The sequence below is a fragment of the Glycine max genome, chromosome 1 (genome assembly GCF_000004515.6).
Source record: "Glycine max cultivar Williams 82 chromosome 1, Glycine_max_v4.0, whole genome shotgun sequence".
Lineage (NCBI taxonomy): Eukaryota > Viridiplantae > Streptophyta > Magnoliopsida > Fabales > Fabaceae > Glycine > Glycine max.
In genome coordinates this window covers 57,898,187-57,918,222 of record NC_016088.4, presented here as the reverse complement: position 1 = coordinate 57,918,222, position 20,036 = coordinate 57,898,187, and the positions used below count along the sequence as shown (strand labels likewise).

Sequence of the window (20,036 nt, the reverse complement as noted above, 5' to 3'; positions counted from 1 at the left end):
TAACAATATCATCAAGTGACTTTTAGTTGATGAACTGGAGACATGGGTAGGAGTCTCTAGATGCAACAAACTATTAAACACCTTGTCTATAGTCAAGTGACTTTGGTTGTTTGGAGAGACTAGAAGGTCTTCTTGAGGCTCTGACAAATGGACTAGATCTTTTGAAGCGTGGTCTTCGTTCTGTATCTTTGGGACCTTCTCCATTCCTCCTTCTTTCCTCCATCTTTCTCGTAGAAGCTATCAGAGACATGACTAGAGGTTGAAGAAGCTGAGTCCTTAACTTACTTTTCATTTTGATTGATTGGCTCCTTGTTTTTGCCTTCATTTTTGTTTCTCTTCTATTGCAACTGTCAACTGAATGACCAATTACCTGGCAAAAACAGCTAAAAAGGGTAATTTTTCACAAACCCCTCCAACAAAAAAAAGAAGCAAAGTTTTCCCTTTCTACAAGAATCTCATTGTGCAGCTTTCCTGTTAGGTCAATGTCCACCAAAATGCGAGCATAGTGTCCATATACACGTTTCTTGGTAGCTTCATTGACGACAATCGGCATACCAATGCTAGCAAGTGTTTGGGGTCTCCAATACTCTTGTGGAAGATCATGGAGCCTAATCCAACACTGAGTGTGAATTTGTTTGATGCTGTTGGGATTAAAATCCGGCATCCACTGCGAGGGTCCCTAGATGTAGGCTCCAAGCCCCTATTGACCAAACACTTCTTAGATCTTCCTGGGATGAGAAACAGAACTCATAGTACCCTTTTCCCAGTGGAATCAATCTCCAGTTGCCTATAGGGTTCCATAGTTTGTCAAAATTCTCCTTCAGATCCTTCAAAGTCAGCAGCTTGTCTTCCTTAGCAAAGATCAATCTTCCATGAAGATTTTTTTTGCAACCACTTACCCTTTCTGATATTCTTCTTTCAAGATTTTTATTGAGACTGAATCTCCCTTTAAGCTAGGTGTTTATTGTCATTGTTGTCTTGACAGATTTATTCTTGATACAGGTTGTTCAGAAGGAGAGAGAAGAAAAGCTTGCAGAGATACTGAAAAATAGACTCAACCAATATGTTCAAGGAAACAAAGAGGGTTTTGTTAATGATGCAGAAGCTGAAGTAGCCCGGCTATCTAATGCAGGTACTGTTCCCTAAGAATAATTCCAGACATGTGAGGAACATGTAGGACAAATGTGTTATGTAGCTGCAAAATTACATTATCAGAATACATAGTTACATCTCATTTTGATGCTTTTTTGGTTACAAATCAATCTGTGGTTGTAAAAAGTCCTTCAAATTAATATTTCTTGTTTATAAAATCATGATATGTTTAAAAAGATTGACTTTACATGACATGGAAAAAACATTTGCCTAATATTTGAATATCAACCTAACTCTCCTTAGCAGGATTGTAACTGAGGTACTTTTGCTGAATTAAGTTGTTGTCATACTTGTCATTATACAGCTTATGGGGTTGATATGTTGAATACCATTGGCTACATATACGCAAGGCAGGCAGCAAAAGAGCTAGGGAAGAAAGCAATTTATTTGGGTGTGCCTTTTATTGCTGAGTGGTTTAGAAACAAAGGGCACTCTATTAAATCTCAAGTTACAGCAGCAACAGGTGAGCAAACTTTGTACTTTTTAGCCTTTCCTGGCTGTCATATGATTTCTTGATGCCAATCATGTGATTAACTTCATATCATGTCTTAATATACTATTTTACTTTCATTTTCCACCTTGGGTGTTTCTTGAGGCTTGGTTGGATTGAATTGACCTTGCCCATAAAGGCTTTGGTAAAACAGTGAACCAGACTTTTGTGGCAAAGTACAGTTCATGTGAAAAAAAAGAAAAACAGTTTTTCTGAATGTGCTTGAGTGAGTTTTACCACTCAGCTGAATGATCTATTTATATTTATGAGGATTACAATTTACAAAGATAATCAATGCCAACTACAATTTAAAAGGAGCAATTAAGTTATCACAACTTCCTAAGATACGTTGAGCCTAGCTATACAAAGTACCTAGGCTACTTGGAAAGTAGAAGAACCATTGTAGTTGAAATCAAGATCTTACTCTGGAACAGGATGGGGAATTAGGATCGTAAATCGAAAGATCTAACACGGATTCTCTAGGTTTAGAGAAAATATTTTATTTCTCAATGGATCCAGAATAATGGTACAATCAATATTTATGCGGAGTGAATCTGCTATAAATAAGGAAAATAAATCTCCTGTAAACAGGAAACAAATCTCCCATAAATATATAGAGAGAGAGAGAGAGAAGGAAATACAATAACCAAGATTAAAACTTCCGAAAATATATTTGATCTAATTTTATTCAGATTTATTTCCTATAGGAGTATACTTACCTTGTGTAACTCTTTCTTTTCTTTTAGTCATGTTGTGAATCTAACTATAGTTGGTAGTTAGACAGTTAGTTAGGACAGCTGTTTGACAGCTGTCACTAACTCAAGTTAGTTGACACCTACATAACTGTAACTGTTATATAAACTGTATTGTTCTCAGTTTCTGTTTGGGTTGAATACAATATTCTTTCACCTCAATTTAGTTCTCTCTCAATTTTACTTTTAAGATTCGTATATGGTATCACAAAGCTAGTTTTTCAATTCTAGGCTTTTTTCATTGCTTCCGCAAATCCTCCTCCTCCTCCGCCACCGGAGCACATTGCGACACCTCTTTCCAATGTGATTCCGGTGAACACTGCGAGTCAAACTCTATGATGGTATCAGAGCTTGAGGTCTATCCATGGCGACTAATCAGAATTTCGCTTCTGCTACTTCTTTTCATCCGATTTCTCAGAAGTTGGATGATTCTAACTTCCTGCTATGGAGGCAACAGGTAGAACCTGTCATCAAGGCTCATAAACTTCAGCATTTCGTGGCAAGTCCTCAGATCCCAATGCACTTTCTCACAGATGCAGATTGTGAAGCTAGAAATGAAAATCCAGCATACACCGATCGGGAACAACAAGATCAGATTCTCGTATCGTGGCTCCAATCGACTCATTCAGTTTTCATCCTATCTCGAATTATCGGATGTGTTCATTCATATCAGCTTTGGGAGCATATCCATGAGTATTTTCAAAAGCAAACACGTGTGAAAGCTAGGATTCTTCGAACAGAACTCAGAACTACAATGCTTGAGCAAAAACCAATGTGTGAGTTTCTTTTGCGCATCAAATGCATAGTTGATGCGCTTGGATCGTGTGGAGATCATGTTCTTCCGTGTGTGAACACCTTGACGCGATTCTTGAAGGCTTACCAGGGGAGTACGGTCCAGTGATCGAAAGTAAGTTTGAACCACTTCCGATTGGAGAAGTAGAGGCACTGCTGCTCGCACATGAGGCACGCATGAAAAAGTTTCAGAAGCGCTTCGCTGATTCACCATTGATTAATGTTGCTCAAGGTTACAATTCATCCTCAAATAATTTCAGTTCACAAATCAATCCAATTATTCTGGAAATCGTGGTGACTTCAATCGTGGCAATGGCTACAGTTGTGGAGGCAGTGATTCTGACTATGGCGGTGGCTACAGTGGCGGAGGCAATGGCTTTGGCCGTGTTGGAGGTCGTCGTGGGGGCGGTAGAGGTCGTAGTCGTTATGCAAATTTCCAGTGCCAAGTTTGCTTCAAATTTGGTCACACAGCAGCGGTGTGTCATTTTCGTTATGATTCTGATTTTCAGCCAAACGCATCTCTCACGCTGATGGAACCAGAACTCTTCAAACACCTTCGGTTCAGAACAAAACCAGGGAACTAATTCTCACAAAGACTCCCAACCTAGTGCAATGCTGGTTAATTCTGAAAATCAAGATCCTAACTCTACTACTTGGATAGGTTCGGATGCATCATAACTGGAGAGTCTCAAAACATCCAGCAGCTTGGTCCATTTGAGGGACCAGATCAAATATACATAGGTAATGGCCAAGGCCTTTCTATTAAGTCTTCTGGTTACACAAAGTTTGTTTCCCCTATTAATCCTAGAGTCAGTCTGCCCTTAAAACAATTATTACATGTACCTGCCATCACTGAAAACTTAATCAGTGTCAGCAAATTTTCTAAGGATAACAATGTTTTCTTTGAATTTTATCCTAATCATTGTGCTGTGAAATCACAGGGAACCAATGAATCCTACTTCAAGGTTCTGATGGCCTCTACATATTTCCGCATCTTGCAGTCAAAGATTTTGTCTCAGCCACCTGCTTACTTTCAAATTCCAATGTTGATTCTGTTGTTACTTCTGTTTCTAGTGGTTCTAATACACAAATTTCTGATTCCTTTGTAAATATTGTTTCTGATGTTAAAACAACACCTAGCACTAGCTCTCAAACTATATGGCACCTTAGATTGGGCCATCCTAATGCTAATGTACTAAGGCTTGTGCTTAATCATTGTAATATACTCATAGTTTTTTTTTTATCAGCAAATTTATAAATTGTATTAATAACTGTGAGTACCAGAGGTACTAAATATACAAGGTAGAAACCAGCAGACTAGCAAAACCATAGGTCCTACGAATCATGTGCCAATCTAAAGAGAATACAATAACCCTGCACTGCTACCCTAATCAAAAAATGTTGTTGATAAATTACTAGACCAATAGTTGTAGGGCTGGGCAAAGCCTTTCTCCAGCTGTCTAAACCAAGACCAAACTAGGAAAATAGCATCATCCATTAGCTTGGATCCATTAAAAGCCTCATTTAGGAAAACAATCCGGTTTCGATGCTGCCAGATTGACCAGGTCAATGCCACCCACCAACACTTCCACCTAACCTGCAGATTCTTTCCTTTTGAGATAAGCGTGTGCTGCATGTAATTCTGCCTAGGAATGGGGGAGAATACTCCCACACTTTTGGTCTAAGCTAGGGATTCCCACCATAAGGGGAGAATTCTTGGACAATTAAAAAACAGGTGGGAGGCTTCCTTCTCCTGTCTACTGCAGAAGGGGCACATCAAATCGTTCAGCTGAACCTGTCTTCTCCGCAAATTCCCTTTAGTTGGGATTCTATCTTTGATCAATCGCCAAGCAAATGTTGTTGCTTTTAAAGGGATTTTGAGCTGCCATAGGTCCTCTAAAGCCTCATCCACAGTCTAGGCTGCTGGTCCTTCTAGTAGCATACGGTATGCGCTCCTTGTAGAAAATTGGCCATTAGGTTCTGGTTTCCAAACCCAGCAGTCTGATGTCCAACGATCAATATGACCCCGCGAGATATCATCCAAGAAACTGGCTGCCGCTTGCACCTCATTGTCAAAAAGGTGTCTTCTCCATTCAAGCTTCCATTCCCAAACATTTGCAGAGTGACATCCCATATCCTGGATAAGCTTCTGCTGTTGACAGGATATATTATACAATCTGGGATATTTCGCCCTTAAAGGTTCCTGTTCCATGAGCCAGCAGTCCTCCCAAAACCTGATTTTGTCCCCACACCCCACTTTCCAATTTATTGCAGATTGAAACAGACCATGCACAGCTTGTTCATGGATGACTGACCTTAAATCCTGCCACCATATGGATTCATTGGTGACTGATGTTCACAACTATGTTTGAATTTTGTGCTGCTTGTTGTGTTGGAAAGTCACATAGACTATCATCTTTTCTATCTGAAACTGTATATTCTGCTCCTCTTGAACTTATATACAGTGATTTATGGGGACCATCTCATATTTCATCCTGAAATGGTTTCTCTTATTATATCATCTTTGTTGATGCCTATTCTAAGTTCACTTGGATCTGTTTTCTTAAAAATAAATCAGAAAAATTTTCTGTTTTTCAGCAATTTAAAACCATGAATGAACTCCAATTTGATACCAAAATTAAGAGTGTTCAAATAGATTGGGGAGGTGAATTTAGACCTCTTACCTCATTTCTTCAAAACCCATGGGATCATTCACAGGCTAATTTGCCCTCACACATCATCAAAATGGTGTTGTGGAAAGAAAACACAGGCATATTGTTGAGTTAGGCCTCGCTCTTCTCAAACAAGCTTTTCTCCCTTTAAAATTTTGGGATTTTGCCCTCCAAACTGATGTTTATTTGATAAACTGACTTCCCACTGCTTCTCTTTTTTTTTTGCTCAGCAAAGATAATATTATATATATATAACTTGGAGTACCAGAGGTACTAAATACAAAATAGAAGCCACCATACAAAAGGTTCCACGATCAGACCTATACATTCTGGGAGAGAACCTTTTTATGCGTGGAAAATGAAATGACATTTAATATCCCACAATGATCTATCCCCTACTGAAAATAAAACCCTTGTCTAATGCTATTGGACCATTGGTTAAAGTGAATAGAGAAATCCTTCTCAAAGTTTCTAAGCCAAGTCCAGAGAATGAATGTTGCATCTTCAAACAATTTATTAGCATTGAAAGCTGCATTAGAAAAGACTATGGAATTCCTTAGCTTCCAAATAGACCACATTAGTGCCATCCACCAGCATTGCCATCTCTTGAGCCGAGCACCATCCACTTGAATATCGATAAACTGCTGGAAGTGTTGTTTAGGGGTGAGGGGGATAGCACCTTTTAAATTCAGCCAAGACATAGTTTCCCACCAAAGAGGCTGGATTTTGCTACAGTGTAGGAATAGGTGAGTTGCATCCTCCTCTTTGATTCTGCAAAAAGGGCATGAGATGTCAGTGAGCTGCACTTGTCTCCGCTGTAAATTTAGCCTTGTAGGTAATCTATCCCTGAGTAGCCTCCACACAAAGACAGTTACTTTGCTTGGGACCTTTATGCTCCATAATTTTGAATAACACTCATCCAGTGTTCCAGCTTCTAATCCTTCCCCAAGCATACTATAGGCAGTATGAGCTGAATATTGACCAGTTGGATCTCCAAGCCACTCCCATCCATCAAAATCTTGTTGCTGAATAACCTTGTGTTGGACCTCAGTTAGGAAGCTGACTGCCCTATCAATTTCACTATCAAACAACGGTCTTCTCCATGTAAAGTTCCATTCCCAGCCACTATCCTTGTGGCTTCCCATCTGTTGTATGAGCTGTTGCTGCTGAAGGGAAATTGAGTATAGTCTGGGAAATTTTTCAGTCAATGATTCCTCTCCACAAATCCACCTATCCTCCCAGAATTTAAATTTATCACCGCTGCCAACCTTCCACTTCATGCCTTTCTGAAGAATCTGACCCTGTTGAGATTGAATTAGAGCCCTTTTTAGATCTCCCCACCAAACTGATTCAGCCCCCACTCTGTCTACTTCGAATAAACCCCTCCATCCTCCATATTTGGATTCAAGAACTCTAGCCCATAATTCTCCTTTATTCTGCATGAGATTCCACAACCATTTTCCAAGTAATGCGAAATTAAACTGATTAATATCCTTAATGCCCAAGCCGCCCTTCTCTTTTGGTAAACAAATTGACTTCCACGACACCCATGCAATCTTATTTTGATCTAAACCTCCTCCCCACAGGAACCTACGCTGCACCCGCACCAATTTCTCCGCCACTACTTTAGTTACCCTGAAAAAAGAAAAGAAATAAATCGGGATCGACGTTAGCACTGATTTTATTAATGTCACTCTCCCCCCAAGGATATATGTTTCTGCTTCCACTTTGTTAACTTCCCCTCACATTTATGAATGATAGGGTCCCACAGCTGTCGCCGCCTTGGATTTGCCCCTATTGGTATACCCAGATAAAGTAAAGGAAGTGCCAGCAATCTGCAGTTCAAGTAATTCGCTGCCTAATGTTCCCATTGTTGCGACTGACCAAAAACTCCGAAACAACTCTTTGCAAAGTTGATCTTTAAACCAGAAGCTAGCTCAAACACCCTTAGGATAGTCTTGATTGCAACAACATTCTCCATACTAGCCTCCCCAAAAAAAATTGTGTCGTCTGCATACTGAAGGATGCTAATGTTCACCTTGTGTCTGCCTACTTGGAAGCCCTTGTACAGATTTTCTTGCTTAGCTTTCTTTAATAAGCCATTCAGACCTTCCACCACCACATTAAACAAGAAAGGGGCCAAAGGATCCCCTTGTCTAATACCCCTACTAGGAATGAACTCAGCTGATGGACTGCCATTTACCAGGATTGAAATGGAGGCTGATTTCAAACACCCTTCTATCCATTTAACCCATTTAGGGCAGAAACCTGTTCTTTGCAGCATGTATAGTAAAAAATCCCAAGACACCGAGTCGTATGCCTTCTCGACATCGACTTTGAATACAAGGCACGATTTGCTGTCCCTTTTTGCCTCTTCGATGACTTCATTCGCAATGAGCATGCTGTGTAAAAGGTGTCTTCCCTCAATAAAAGCAGATTGAGACTCATCAATGATGAAGGGCATCACCTTCTTCATTCTATTTGCCAACAGCTTTGATACTATTTTGTACATACAGCCTACTCAGGAAATAGGTCTGTAATCACACAAAAATAGTGGATCAGCCACCTTGGGGATGAGAGTTATGAAGGATGCATTGCAGCCTCTAGGGAAGACACCATTAACATGGAATTCGTCTATGAAGCGAAGGATATCAGGTTTCAGAAGCTGCCAAAACTGTTTTATAAACTTGAAGTTCAATCCCTCGGGTCCTGGACTCTTGTCGCTTCCACAATCCCAAACAGCTTGTTTTACCTCCTCTTCTAGGAAGCGGGCAACCAACATGTCGTTGTGGTGCTGAGATAAAGACTGAAAACAGATTCCGTCAAGCCTGATTCGGTGGGCATATGGTTCCTGAAATTTCTATGCAAAAAAGGATCTCACTTCCTCCTTCACCTTAATTGGGTCAGCAATCCATGTTTCACCCTTCATGAGTCCCTTAAGTAAGTTATTTCTGCGAGTAGCGTTCATCGTCAAGTGAAAATACCGGGAGTTACAATCTCCTTGCTTGATCCACCTTATTCTTGCCTTTTGTCTCAATACCAATTCATGAGCTTGGGCAGCTACCCATAGAGCTTCCTGCAAATCTCTCCTTTGGGTCTCCTCTTGGGTAGTTAGCTGTCTATGAATTGTGTCCACCTCTAGTTTATTTAATTCCTCTTCTATCTTCTTAACCTTCTTCAAAGTGTTTTCGAACTTCTCCCTATTCCAAGTCTTCAGCCCTTGTTTGAGTCTCTTAATTTTTTGTTTGAGAGCAAAGCCACCCCAACCTATTTGCTGGATAGAAGACCAGCAATTATGAACTGTTTCTTTGAATGAAGCATCTGAGGACCAACAATCTAGAATTCTGAATGGTTTCGGGCCCCAATCTATAGATGAGGATCTAAGCATTACTGGACAGTGGTCCGAAAATTTTTTAGGAAGAGTGTTTTGGGTAGTTGCTCGCCATCTGTCAAGCCACTCCGGAGACATCAAGAATCTATCAAGCTTGCTCCGAGATGCCCCATTTGGTCTAAACCAAGTGAAACTGCGACCCACCCATGGTGCTTCCACAACCTCCAGTTCATCTATCCAATCATTGAATTCTTTGATGCTATTAATCCCTGACTCTCTTTGGCATGTACCAAATCTTTCCGCTGGATCCCTGATGTTATTAAAGTCACCTAAGATGCACCATATACCTCCACTCTATGTTATTTTCAGCTGCTTGATCTGCTCCCACAGTGCCCTTTTATTTTGGATATCGCAAGGTGAATATATTGTGACTATGTTGATTGGCAGTGCTTCTTTGATCCATTCCCCACTTAGCAAAATGAAACCATGGCCGATGATCTTATTCTGTAGCTTAAAGGTTCTTTCACTCCATAAACAAAGAATACCTCCAGCTGTATTAGTAGCTGGTTGCATCTCCCAACAGACCTCACCATCTCCCCACAATGATTGGCACATAGTTTTATCAATCAATTCCTTCTTTGTCTCCTGTAAACAGAACATATCGACATTCTCCGTCTTGATCATTCTTCGAATACTTGCCCATTTCACCCCCCTCCCTAGTCCCCTTACATTATACGATATAATATTCATGGGCAATTATCCCTGGCTCCCCTCCTTTCTGCTTCGTTTTTGTCTCTAACCTCCATTTCTTTTAATTTATTGATGATTGATTGCTGACCATCCCCACCTGTAATCCCTAGACAAGTAGCCATCTTCCATATATTGGTAGCCTCTTGAATTTGTTGTGTCTCCTGATTTCCTTCTGTAGCTTCTTCTTGTGTTGCTGGCCTATTTATGCCGTCGCAGGTTATTTTGTAATTGCCCTCCAGCTGCATCAGACCTTGAGATTGATGGGTATTCAAGCTATTAGATCCTCTTTCAACTTCTGTACTAGGTGGAATGGGGCCCGAGTTGTGTTTCTTTTTGAACCACCTCTGTCTAGAGTAAACCTTGCATGTACTGTCCGCTGCACCATTATTATTTTGTGAAGGAAAGCCCAACATATGTGTGTTCTTTGTTGGGGTAGTATTAGTAAAGCCCAAACTTCTATTGGGCCCAATTTCCTTCCCGTAGCTGCACTCACCCACTTCATACCTTGCATCTGAAAGTGTTAACACGTGATGGCCTTGTTGGTTTGAATTTTCGTTTCCAGCTGGCGCACCCAACACTGGCCAGGTTTTAGTTTCCGCCACGTCACCATATTCTTTTGTTTTTTCACATATCTCCACTGTATTTAAGTAAGGAGCTTTATCTTTGTCACAGTTACACCCCACCTCACACTTTCCTTTTTCATGTCTTATCTTCCTCCCTTCTTCAAGAGCGGCGCTCCCAATGCACTGAACATCACCTTCATCCGGTTGCAACTCCTGAGGGGAGGTGACCGTTGGTTGCCGCACTGCACACGCTATCTGTTCAAACATGGTATCCTGACCTGGTGTGGTCCTTACCCGCGGGTCGCAAGCTTTATCCAACGTGGAATGGCAATGTCGATGTCCGTCGGGTAAAAGGTTTGTTCCGTGTCCATCTTCTCCGTCAATGGATGGGTGCGCTGCTCTGTGGGGGTCTGTTGTCTCCGGCGTCGTTATGAGGTGATTGTCGTCTTCCTTCCCCAAAAAGTTAGCTGACCTCGGAGTGGAAATTCCAGAGTAGGTTTCGTCGGAGTCTCTCTCCTCCGACGAAACACATGCGCCACTGCGACATCTGCAACATTCGTTTTTTCCGCCACCGCATTCCTCCACTGCAGACACCCTAAAGCACTCTTTCCCTATGTGTACATCAACCGTGTGCCTTATCATCGGAGCCCAGGGGGTCTTTATAAGCACCCAAGCCCTGTCCAGTCTCCTTTTATCCTCCGCGTCATCATCTATATCCACCAAATCCCCCATAGCCGCTACTATCTGCTGCATGTACTTCATGGCCCATGCCTGAAGCGGGATGCCCCATAGCTGGACCCAAGTTATTCTGAAACCAGTACGCAGGTTTGGACTCCATTTCTCCATTGAATAAAACGGCGATGCACTTCCTTGTCGACCTCCGTTCATGAGCTTCTCAGCTCCATCGTCGTTGAGCCCTAATAACAAAACTAGGTCGCCCCCGATATGCTTAGGAGAAATATCCTATCCTATCTCCCATAGTAGTTCCTCCTCCAATCTGTCTACCATAGCTGGGTTTTTTAATCTTCCTACCCATGCATCCTTTACCCAGTTATAATCTGCAGGCCCTATATTAAGAATAACAGAGGATTTTGTAGAATCCTGCCGCTGGGTGTGGTTGATAAACGTCAACCTTTGTCTCGGGGGTCCTAGGTTTCTTTTTAGAGCTGCGACATATGAACCCGGGTCTGTGGGACGCTGTTTTGGTGCTCGATCACCCATGTATTGATTCCTAGCAACCTGGGTCTGTCCTTTGGTTTCTAACTCCTCTTTTCTAAGCTTCTCCCGGCCATAACGGGGTATATTGACGTAAAGCTTCATCCCTCCCAAGACAGTCCCGTCCAACTGTTTTACCAGAAGGGGGATGTCTTTGACACCTTTGAACCGGACAAAACCATATCTTCTTCCACTACGGCTTCTTCTAGCTGGTATGAATACTTCCCTCACGTCTCCCCACTTCTTGAAATGGAACCATAAATCCTTCTCTGTGACTTCGTTCGAGAATCGAGTGAAGTAAAAAGATGAAATTTCCTTGTGGTCGCGCTAGTTTGAAATGCCGGAGTGCTGGTATCTTCCTTCTTTCCCTGGATATACCCGTCGGGGGTCCTCCCCGGGGCTCGCTCTGTGGCTACCACCTAATGGACCTCTGTATCTCTCTCTCACCCACCCATAATGTCTCGCTCTACCTCTCTCTCTCATCTCTGTTCACTGCTTCTCTTAAATTTCAAGTTCCTTATACTGTTTTGTTCAACAAGTCACCTAATTACAATTTTTTGAGGAACTTTGGATGTTCTTGCTATCCTTTTCTTAGACCCTATAATAAACACAAACTTGATTTCAGGTCACATGATGTTTGTTCCTTGGTTATCCACCTCTCACAAAGGCTACAAGTGTCTCTCTCCTAATGGCAAATTATATGTTTCCAAAGATGTTATCTTCAATGAGCTTAAATATCCTTTCAATGATCTTTTTCCACCTTTATCCAACTCTGTCACTTCTTCTAAGAGTGATTTTTTACCCACTGCTCATATTCCTCTTGTTTCATCTTCCCTTAATGAACTCAGTCATTCTTCTCAACATGCTGAAACTAATTCTACTTCTGTAAGTGTCGATCCCTCGAGATCTCTTAATATTGAATTTCCTAATTCTCAAAATGTCACATCATCTTCTCTTTCAAATGCTGAACCAAATTCTGTTACTGATGAACACTCTAACACTGTTTCTGACTTACATAGAAATCCAAGTGAATTGTCCAGTACCTCTTCTTCTCAGTCTCACACTGTCAGTTCTCCTTATAATCTTGTTCTTCCCTCACAAAATGTCCATCCTATGCAAACCAGATCCAAGTCTGGAATTCATCAATCTAGGCTACATCCTTTACTGTTTTTGGCACATTGTGAACCTAAGACTGTTAAACAGGCTCTTGCTGACCCTCAATGGTTTGCTGCTATGAAACAAGAGTATGAGGCTCTTAACAATAAAACATGGGATCTTGTTCCTCTTCCCAAAGACAGACAAGCTGTGGGTTGTAAGTGGGTCTTCAGAAAATAGTAGCTATTCAAAGAAATTTCCTTTGGGGTGGTGGCAATGACACATATAAGATCCCTTGGGTTAAATGGGATACAGTCTGTTTACCTAAAGTAGAGGTGGATTGGGTATTAAAGATTTGAACAAGTTCAATGAAGCCTTGTTAGGCAAATGGGGTTGTCAGTTGGCAAACAATCCTCAGCAGCTGTGGGCTAGAATTTTAGTGTCTTTATATGGGGGATGGCATGCCTTATTACATGGTAGAAGGTAGTGGTGACAGTTCTCCTTGGTGGAAGGGATTTAAAACTTATCTTCCAGCAGCAACACCAGTGTAGTTTGACTACTCACTTGAGGTGGAAGGTGGGTAATGGGGCTAGAATCCAGTTCTGGAAAGACAAATGGAGGGAAGAGGATATAACCCTTAAAGACAAATACCCTGCTTTATATCAGGTGAGTCAGCAACAGGACCTGACTATTAATTTGATGGGTCAGAATGCTGAAAATGGGTGGGATTGGAAGTTCCAATGGAGGAGAAACTTTTTCGATCATGAAATTGATATGGTGGCAGCTTTCATGGATGAGATTGACGGGGTTCAGATTCACTCCTCTAGAATGGATCACCTCATTTGGAGGGCTGACCCTAGTGGATCCTATTCCACAAAATCAGCATACAGTTTTCTCATGGAAGATGGCAGTTCAGAATATGAAGATAATGCTTCCAGGTTTATGTGGAATCTGAAAATTCCTCCAAGAGCAGCTGCATTCTCTTGGAGAATTTTTAAAGATAGGTTGCCTACTAAGGCTAATTTAAGAAGGAGGCAGGTGTGCCTTTCATCGTATTCATGTCCTTTATGTGAAGGAGAGGAGGAAACTATTGGTCATGTCATGTTCGATTGCACTAGAACTAGATGCCTTTGGTGGGAGGCTTTGAGATGGGCTGACAGAGTGGGTCCTTTCAACATTGATCCAAAAAATCACTTTATCCAATTTTCAAACTGGAGCAGCAAAAGATGTATAGACAATAGATGGGCAGTGCTTTGGATAGCTTTATCTATGACTATTTGGAAGCATAGAAATTCAATGGTTTTTAATAACCAGAATTTCAACTCCGAAAAAGTCATGGATGAAGCTTTATTTCTTTCCTGGGCCTGGTTAAAATGTATGGACAAAGATTTCCATATTCATTTTAACCAATGGTCCACTAGTTTGAGGGAGGAGTTGTCTTAGGGGTGGTTTCTTTTTGGATCCAGCTATTGTTATTTTGTAATTTTCAGATGGGTTAGGCATATGTGCCTTGTACTATCTATTCTGTATGCAGCACACCTAGTACTGCATTATATATAAAATTATATATCGATTTTTGCTGTGCAAAAAAAAAAAGTGGGTCTTCAGAATTAAGGAGAATGTAGATGGGACTGTTAACAAGTTCAAGACTAGGTTAGTGGCTAAAGGATTTCATCATATTGCTGGTTGTGACTTTAATGAAACCTTTTCTCCTATGATAAAACCTATTACAATCAGGCTGATTATTACTCTTGCTCTAACTAAGAAATGGGATTTGTTCCAGCTAGATGTCAACAATGCCTTTTTAAATGGCCATCTTGAAGAGACTATCTACATGCCACAATCACAAGGCTTCAAAAGTTTAGATAGAACCTTGGTTTGCAAGCTACAAAAGGCTTTGTATGGCCTTAAACAGGCCCCAAGACAGTGGTTTGATAGGCTCAAAGGAATTCTTTTACAGCTTGGGTTTGTGGCCAGCAAGTGCGATCCTTCGTTGTTTGTTTATTAAAACAAAGGACACATTATCTACATTCTTGTTTATGTAGATGATATTATTATCACTGGTACCTCCAATGTTGTAATTCAGCAACTCACCACTAAGCTGCATTCCAATTTTTCTCTTAAACTATTGGGTAAACTTGACTATTTTCTTGGTATTGAAATCAAATCAGTGGCTGATGGGACTATTCTACTGACTCAAAGCAAATATATCAGAGATTTGCTTCAGAAAACCAAAATGGCCGAAGCACAACCTATTTCTTCCCCGATGACTGCTAATTGCAAGTTAACCAAAGCTGGGTCAGATTTATTCCGTGATCCATCTCTCTATAGGTATGTTGTTGGTGCTCTTCAATACACAACCATTACAAGACCTGAGTTAAGCTATGCTGTGAACAAGGTCTGTCAGTTCATGGCTAACCCTATGGACTCTCACTGGACAGCTGTTAAACGCATTCTAAGGTACCTTAAAGGCTCTATTCATCGTGGTCTGGACTTCAAGGCTGCTCCTTCCTCTCAGCCTTTCACTATCAAAGCCCTTTGTGATGCTGATTGGGCCTCGGATCCAGATGATAGAAGGTCTACCTCTGGTGCAGTGATTTATTTTGGTCTCGTGGTGGTCCAAGAAACAACAAATTGTGGCTAGATCTTCCACTGAAACTGAATACAGGAGCTTGGCTCAAGCCACGACTGAAGTTACATAGATTCAAACTCTTTTAATAGAGTTATCTATTCCGTTTTAGACCCCAAAGATTTACTGTGACAACCAAAGTGCAGTAGCTATCAGTCATAATCTAGTTCTTCATTCCCAGACTAAGCACATGGTAGTTGACATCTTTTTTGTCACGGAGAAAGTCTTAGCTAAAGAGCTCAAATTGTATCACATTCCTGCTATAGATCAATGGGCTGATGCCCTCACTAAGCCTTTATCACCAACTCGATTTCTCTTTCTTAGGTCCAAACTCAATGTGGGGGTGGGGGGGGGGGGCTGGGGGGTGGGGGGGAGTATTAGTGTATTAAGTAAGTTAGGACAGCTGTAACAGTTATGGTTTGTTATTTCTGTTAGTTTGTTAGAAGCTGTTATTTCTGCTGGAGCAGTAACTAACTTTGGTTAGTTAACTGCCTTAGTTAGGTTATATGTAATCATATTTGTTCTCTCTATAAATATAGAAACATAATCAGTTTGTAACTAACCTTTCAATTTTGAATCAACAATAATATCTTTCAGCTTTCTTCTTTTCTCTCTCAAACTTTATGAGTCAGCCTCTGTATATTCTCCCATTGTAATTTGTTTTTAGTTAAGAAATTCAAAGCTCCTTTTTTCTCTCTAATATTCTTTCTCTCAGTTTGTCTAAGTTGGTATCTAGAGCCATATAGATTTTTTTTAAAGGCCTTTGTTCCTCTTTTTCTCATGGCTTGTTCGAATCCCATCCCTTCCGCAACCTAAACTTTTCCTAATTCTATAGCTGAGAAACTCGATGATTTCAATTATCTTCACTGGAGGCAGCAAATCGAACCAGTGATCAAGTCGCACAAGCTTCAGTGATTTGTTGTTAATCCATCGATTTCTCATTGATGAAAATCGTGATGCTGAAAATATCAATCCTGATTATGAAGCTTGGGAAGTTCAGGATCAGATGTTGCTTGTTTGGCTTCAATCGATGATGTCGAAATTTTTTGTTTTGATTCACTCTTATCTGGTTTGGGATAAGATTCATGATCATTACCACATGCAAACAAAGGCTCGTGCTAGGCAGATGTTGCTTGTTTGGCTTCAATTGATGCTGTCGAAATTTGTTCTTTCGCGTGTTATTGTTTTGATTCACTCTTATCAGGTTTGGGATAAGATTCATGATCATTACCACATGCAAACAAAGGCTTGTGCTAGGTAGTTACGCAAAGATCTTCGTGCCACCTCTCTTGAAGGCAAAACAATGCGTGAGTTCTTGAGTCAGATCAAGAACATTGCTGATGAACTCGTCGATGTTGGAAGTCCAATGCAACATGAAGAGCATGTTGATGTGATACTTGAAGGTTTACCACAAGATTATACTCTGGTGGTTTCTATGATTGAGAGCAAATTTGTGACCCCTCCGGAGCAAATTTGATTACCACAAGATTATACGCTGAAGTTGAGGCTTTGTTACCACAAGATTATCAATCAGATTTGACACTAGTTATCAGCCACATGAGTCTTTGGTTCTATATGATCCAGCTACTCTGCAACCAGTGCAAGTTAATTTTGTTCAATCTAACACCAAGTTCAATAATTCTTGGGTGAATCTCAACTCCAAAGTTACCTCTCAAGGTGCTGCAGCTCATCAAGCTCCACCGAGTGCTATGTTGGCTAATGCTTCTTCTCAAGGCTCTGCAAATTCGACTTGGATTCCTGATTTTGGTGCATCATTCCATGTCACTGGTGAACCACAAAACATCAGCAGGTAGGTCATTTTGATGGTCCAAATCAAATCTACATAGGCAATGGCCAAGGTTTGACCATAACCAGTTCTGGTTCTTCCTCCTTTTTATCTCCTATTAACTCAAATTTTCATTTAAACTTAACAATTTACTGCATGTTCCCTCCATCACCAAAAACTTGTTAAGTGTAAGTCAGTTTGTGAAAGACAATTCTGTCTTCTCTGAATTTCATCCTCATCTTTGTCTTGTCAAATTCAGGGAACCAATGAAGTCCTTCTTCAAGGCATTGTTGGTGTTGATGGTCTCTACTCCTTTCCAAATTTAAAGCTTCAAGATCATTCTGTGTTGCTGTCCTCCTCAGCTGAATCAACTTCAGCTTCTGTTGCTTGTTCATCCACTTCAAGTTCTATTTTCAATTCTAGTTTTGTTTCTGATGTAAATAAATGTTTAGATGTGTCTTTGGCTCCTAGCTCCACCACCATGTGGCATGCTAGGCTTGCCCACCCTAATTCTCATGTTCTTGGGTTTGTTCTAAATCATTGTAAAATTGCTCCATTCAATAAAAATGTTCCTGATTTTTGTTCTTGTTGTGTGGGCAAATCACATAGATTACCTTCCTCCATATCTGAATCAGTTTACTCTAAACCTTTGGAACATATTTTTACTGATCTATGGGGTCTATCACATGTGACCTCTCATTCTGGTTATGTGTATTGTGTGTCCTTTATTGATGCATATTCCAAGTTTACTTGGTTTTATCCATTAAAATCTAAATCTGAAACATTTACTGTTTTTCAACATTTCAAGACCATGGTTGAAAATCAATTTAATTCCAAAATAAAGGGCATTCAATCTGATTGGGGTGGTGAGTACAGGTCATTTACCTCTTTCCTAGCCACTCATTGTATTTCTCATAGGCTTATTTGTCCCCACACACATCATCAAAATGGTGTGGTGGAGAGAAAACAGTGCCATATTGTTGAACTTGATCTCACCTTACTGCATTATGCTTCCTTACCTCTAACATTTTGGGACTATGCTTTCACCACTTCAGTTTACCTCATTAATCACATACCTACTGCTTCCTTAAATTTTGCAGTTCCTTACTCTGTTTTGTTTAACAAATCTCCTGATTACAGCTTCTCAAAAACTTTTGGCTGTGCATGTTTCACTTTTTTAAGACCCTATACCACTCAAACTTGATTTCAGATCCCAAGAGTGTCTTTTTCTGGGATATCCTACCTCCCACAAGGGCTACAAGTGTCTTTCTGCTTCAGGCAGAATTTACATCTCCAAAGATGTTATTTTCAATGAAAATAGGTTTCCCTATTCTGATCTGTTTCCCACAAATTCACCTACTGCTTCCCTCAACTCCAACTACTTTACTCTAAATCCAGATTTGTCTCCCCCAAGTACTACCCATCCTCCTTGGTCACCTCAAGTTTCTGCACCATTGAATAATTTTCCTGTTCATTCTACTACACCTGCTGTTGTTTCTGTACAACAACCTCTTCCCTCAAGTTTCTGCACCATTGAACAAGGACAGAAATAAAAATGTAAACCAGGGAATGAATTGTATTATTTGCAGACAAAAAGGAAAATACAGAAGGAATGAATCCAACTGCCACAAAGCTAGGCTCCTACAAAGAGGCTATTGCCCTCTGCTCATAACAGAATTTCTGATCCCAAAAAGATCCCCCTCTCTCTTCTAATCATTCCCTATATATCCCCATACCTTTCTCACGCACTTGGCAAAACAGTTACGCCACTTGCCACCTCACCTCCACTTTTCACACCCTGGTTCCTTCTAACATATACTCTCCAAATCTTGGGTCTTCCCTCTAAGTCTAAGCCCACACTCCCAGTCCTATCAGAATGTGAGTTTAAGCCTAACTTATAGCATGACGGTTGTCCCTCACTTATATACTCTATCTTAGCACTATCTCTAGCCAATGTGGGGCTTAGGTTTTTCCCAAAAATATGTTTTCCTTTTGTTGGTTAAAGGAAATTAGTTTCTGGAAAGAGAAAGTATGTCTCAATTGAATTTTAAGCAGCAAACCTTTTCGGTGGTCTGGTAATATTTGTCTCTTTCCAAAAAAGAAAACTCTCTAGTAGTAGGATTAAAAGATTATGAGGGACATTTTATGATAAAAAATTGAGACTTTTGAGAAAGATCATATGGTGTCTTGCAAGCCTAGGAACTAGGAAGTATTAGGCTTTGAAATGATGTCTAAACTCTAAACTATCGATCTGCATCCACTCTGGCATATTTCTCTTTTCCTTCTTAGCAAAGTGGGAAATGATTTACCTTTTTGTTTCTGGGAAGATAACTGATTTGAGAATGCTAACCCTAGATCTTTTATTCTGACTTTATCATCTCTGTACCTTGCTTGGTGTCCTTGTTTGTCAACCTTGTAATTTTGTTACTCAGGGCTCCATACCTCTTGGAATTTTCACTTGCAGAACATCAATGATCAGATAGCCTCTGATTTTGTATCCATGTTAGGAATTATTAATCTCATTCATAACTCTTTCTTCTAATCCTGGTAGATGATCTTCAGATTCTTCAACTTTTAACTAGAGTTTCTTTTACCTTTGTGGTGGTTCTAGGGGCAATTGCTTTAATCCAATTGCAGGAGGATATGAAAAAGCAACTCAGTTCAGAAGGGGACTATACTGAAGAAGAGCTTGAAGAATACATGCAAAATCACAAGAAATTAATGATTGACTCATTGTGGAAGCTTAATGTGGCAGACATTGAAGCCACTCTTTCCCGCGTTTGTCAAATGGTTATTATTTCTGTGCCAA

At 40.5% G+C, this 20,036-nt stretch overlaps 1 protein-coding gene across 2 annotated transcripts in view; it reads left to right on the top strand.

Annotated features, from left to right (window-relative positions):
* The window catches only part of LOC100780905 (chaperone protein dnaJ 10), a 28,499-nt gene that overhangs the window by 7,405 nt on the left and 1,058 nt on the right, over positions 1 to 20,036 (top strand). For both annotated transcript variants that reach the window (XM_003517562.5, XM_014777598.3), the window contains exons 7-9: positions 1,003 to 1,132; positions 1,457 to 1,615; positions 19,839 to 20,017. In XM_003517562.5, coding sequence (XP_003517610.1) covers positions 1,003 to 1,132; positions 1,457 to 1,615; positions 19,839 to 20,017 — 468 coding nt within the window. The remainder of the gene's footprint in view (positions 1 to 1,002; positions 1,133 to 1,456; positions 1,616 to 19,838; positions 20,018 to 20,036) is intronic.